Below are 3,935 nucleotides of genomic sequence, written 5' to 3' on the forward strand. Positions count from 1 at the left end.
ACAGCTTTACATCACCTCTTTTGAAAAGTTTACACCAGACATACCTTGCATAAGCTTTTATAATATTTCATTTTTAGGCACAGGTATCTCCTTCCCGTATCTTTTGAAATTGCAATTAGTGTCTAATTAAATTTCGTCTTCGGTCTTTTCCTTCTATTTTCTTCCCTTTCTGAGTGGGTGTCTTTGTAACTGGGGCGTTTTAAACCGATTCGAGCGTTTTTGTTCTTTTTATCGGAAACGACAGTAAGCATTCGGATAATTTTAGCTCCGAAGATCACACATCTATCTGGATGAGTAAGTGATGTTCTGTACGCCTCATATGCATCTGTGTAATACCCGGACAATTGTTGAGCGATCCCAAGGATATGCCAGGAGATGTTTTTTAGATCAAAGGGAACAAATTTTCCTTCATCAGTATCAAGTAAGTCCTTCAATTCGCATAAGGTATGGTCGCGGCCTTTTATGTTTCCAAGCCGTATGTTGCTAAGGACAATGAGAAAAAGTGTCAATACGTATGGAGGAACATGAAAACATGCGTTATCTGAATGTGTTACATGCTGTTCTATTCCTAATTCATCTAGATAGGAGACTAAAGAAGAAAGACCAATATCTACAGCTACAGCTTCTCTAAGCTTTGTAGTCCATGATTTGCCCTTACCATATTTCATGAACTCAGCTTTTTTGACAAAGCCATGTATATATAAAACATGATGTTGTTCTAGATCTTTCTTTATCTTTCTCGCATAGCTAAGGGCTTCTTCATATCTGGACTTTCTGTAAAGGTACATCCCGTAGAAAAGATTGTCCGAAAGGAACCCATGTTTGGCTGCAACCTCCAACAAGTAACCAGATTTACAAACATCACTTGTCCTTCCGGAATTAAGTACAAGAAATGCCAAATGGGTGAACAAAGTACAAACTTGTTCTCTTACAGCTATCATTTGAACAGGAATCAAGGTTTCCTTTTGCATAAGTCTTTTTATGGTGAGCATATAAATTTTCAGGTACGGTAATTTTGCAAATTCTAAGTAAAATCCTACTTTATGATTAATCTCATTGAATAAATTGAAATCTAAACTAAAATTCCTAATCACATGAAGAGGAGTCTTCATTTTGTACTTTTCAGGGATACATGGCATTAAGCAGGTATAACCCATGCTATATAACAAATAAAGTTTTTCAAGCAACTTCATTCTGGAACTACCCACAATTTTAGCATGAAACATGTTGTTTTCCTGAATGAAAAAGTTTGGTAAATTACCCTTATAAATACAAAATATTAAATGCTTAAAGCAATTCCAAAAACAGTTTATCAAGTTTTCTGGTGACCAAAATGATTCTTCCTTTTTCTTGTATCATGTAAAACATTATAGTTTTCAAAAAGTAGGAACACAACAGTTCTTTATCATCCATCAATGGCTTGATTATTTTGCTGAGAAAAATCTTGAACAGGCCATAACACGTAAACTGAACATGGTTCATGCAGTGTACACATTTCAATTCAATAAGATTGAAGGAAATTCGCCATTCATAATCCTGTTTTGGCGAGTTTTTACGACCAATTGGAACAAAATGACAACCTGTTCTTCTGGCGTATTGCAATACGGTAGAATCGGGCCAACCTTTCGTTAGGCAACGTTTTATCCATGAAGAGACTACTTCTGGAAGAATATCACATTTCATTGAATGAGCATTGTCATATCGAAGTCCATTTCCTAACTGACCTCTTGCACAAGGTCCGTGTATTTGTGAATTTTCAACAACTAATTTTTTGGTGGATTCCCTATACTTTGAACTCGACATGTAGGTTCCTTTTTCCAATGTGACATAACTATTACGAACAATAGGCCAATCAGACCACTTTTTGACTTTCAGGAGGACGGATCCCGGACTATCATTACAATACTCCATCATGATCAATGTTTCTTGGTTGTATAGGTTTTCGTGGCTCGGATGATAAATAACTTTGTGGTCAGTCCACCAGTAGAGAAAATCGGCGTCAGATTCTTCAAATCGGAATCCCTCCCTGTGACTCCCAGTCACCACACGGAAAAATGTAGGGCGTTTTCTACAGGGTAATTTCACTGTCGATGAAGCTGAATTATAGATAGTTTCTTCAATATCCATTATCTCTCTCCTGATATCCACTATTGTCGGAGTACCAACCTCCATTTGAAGCAATAGGTACACTTCCTGAGAAAGATTTGATTCACTTTCCATTTTAAACATGTCCGTATGCGTGTTTTGTTTACAGCTGGGCTGGTACCCTGGCATTACGGTCTCTACTGGTTCCCTGATATTAGAGAGTACAATCGATCAGATTAAAGGGCAGGTAGCCTAATAAGTGTTTTATATTAATAAAGCAGGATGATAAAAGGTGTAACGCTTTTGACAGGTCAATGTTTTGTGTAACTAAGCGCAGATCTTCTAAATGACAAATTTGAACGGTCTACTGTGTTGTATCGTCACTGCACACCGTGAGAAATTCTTTGAATATTTAAAAAGACGATAGGATATATATAGCTGAAATGAGAAACTTTGTCGGTATTTGTCATTCGCTATATTCAAATCACGTGCATTAAACATGCACGTGATATGAACTCAATAGCACTCAACAAAACTCGATTGATAAGAAAGAAACTCATGGAAATTATTTAAGAGAACTAAGTTATCAAATCTACTTTTGTCACAACTTTTGTAGAGAATATAAGGATTCACTGGTATTGACCGACTGTCCAATACTACATCCAACAAGGCGACGACAGAAACTGTTTGAAAATCTCATGTAGAGAAGTTAATTTATAAGAATTTTATCTTAATTTTTAATTAACAGTATTCTTTAAATAAATATATCATTATTATAAGCAGAATATGAACCAATAACTTCCTTTAACAATTTGCACAGAAATTAATTTAAATTGATGTCGAAATATCTTTTACTACTTTAAATTAAACGTCAGAGACGAATATAACTTTCATGGCGGAATTTTAATTTTTGGAAGGTAAAATCTGGTTTTAAAAAATCCAACTCATGAAATATTGTGTTTTGCGTGTATGGGAGGGGAAGAGATCCCTGATACGCAAATTGATTTAATTTGATTCATCGAGAAACTTTTTTAATACCTTCTGAATGATAAACCCATGCCCTCCAGCATGATAGAACGTAGCAACGGTAAACAATGCTTGACGACAGGTGATAGCCCCCCCCCCCATTCCCCAATTTACGAATTTTTTCCCACCGCTGCAGTAATGTTTGTCAATAAAATGCTTTTGTTAGCATAATACTACAAGTCAAAAGGGTGTTGGGGACCGATTGTGGAACTATTCTGGTGGAAAGGTTAGGGCCTGCATATGAAATTCAAAATTACATATACAATGCCCATGCTTATTGACAATTATACTAATATATAATTTCTATTTTGTACAATTTTACTAGTAACTTATTAATTTTATTTTATACAGATTTTAAGGTGCGCAAAAGTGTCTGCAAGCTCTGTAATTAATGATTCTATTTTTTATTCATATTTTAGCAATCTATCTTCCAATCAAACCTTCGTTTAAAGTGATAGGTATACATGAGGCGCCGTTCTGGTATTAATTGCTGTAAGTGATATCGCTTATTCAAATAGGTGATATCATTGAAAAGGGGATTATATCACCTATTGGAATATGTGATATCACTCATTTCAATAGGTGATATCACCTACTCGTTTTGAATTGGTAATATCACTTATTTGAATGAGTGATATAACCTCTTTAAAATTCTTACTACATTAAATAATGAGTGGTCCCTTCTTTACGACAATGTAGCTTCAATGGAAAGTAAAGACTTTCGATGAATTTATTTCTTAGCATTCATTAAAAAAATGAAATTTATTTCCTTACTCTTAACCAAACATTTTAATTAGATAATACAAAATTTTCTGTACTTATTG

General features: G+C 34.8%; 1 protein-coding gene across 1 annotated transcript; it reads right to left on the minus strand.

Moving 5' to 3' along the window:
* Nucleotides 1-1,287: 1,287 nt before the first annotated feature.
* On the minus strand, nt 1,288-2,274 carry LOC133203845 (uncharacterized). Its single transcript, XM_061339645.1, has one exon. It carries the CDS (start codon nt 2,272-2,274, stop codon nt 1,288-1,290), a length of 987 nt encoding a protein of 328 aa, XP_061195629.1.
* Between the last annotated feature and the right edge of the window lie 1,661 nt (nt 2,275-3,935).

Source organism: Saccostrea echinata, unplaced genomic scaffold, assembly GCF_033153115.1.
Source record: "Saccostrea echinata isolate AGI-Se365-2 ecotype Australia unplaced genomic scaffold, CSIRO_AGI_Sech_v1 ptg000002l, whole genome shotgun sequence".
NCBI classification, from domain to species: Eukaryota; Metazoa; Mollusca; class Bivalvia; order Ostreida; family Ostreidae; genus Saccostrea; species Saccostrea echinata.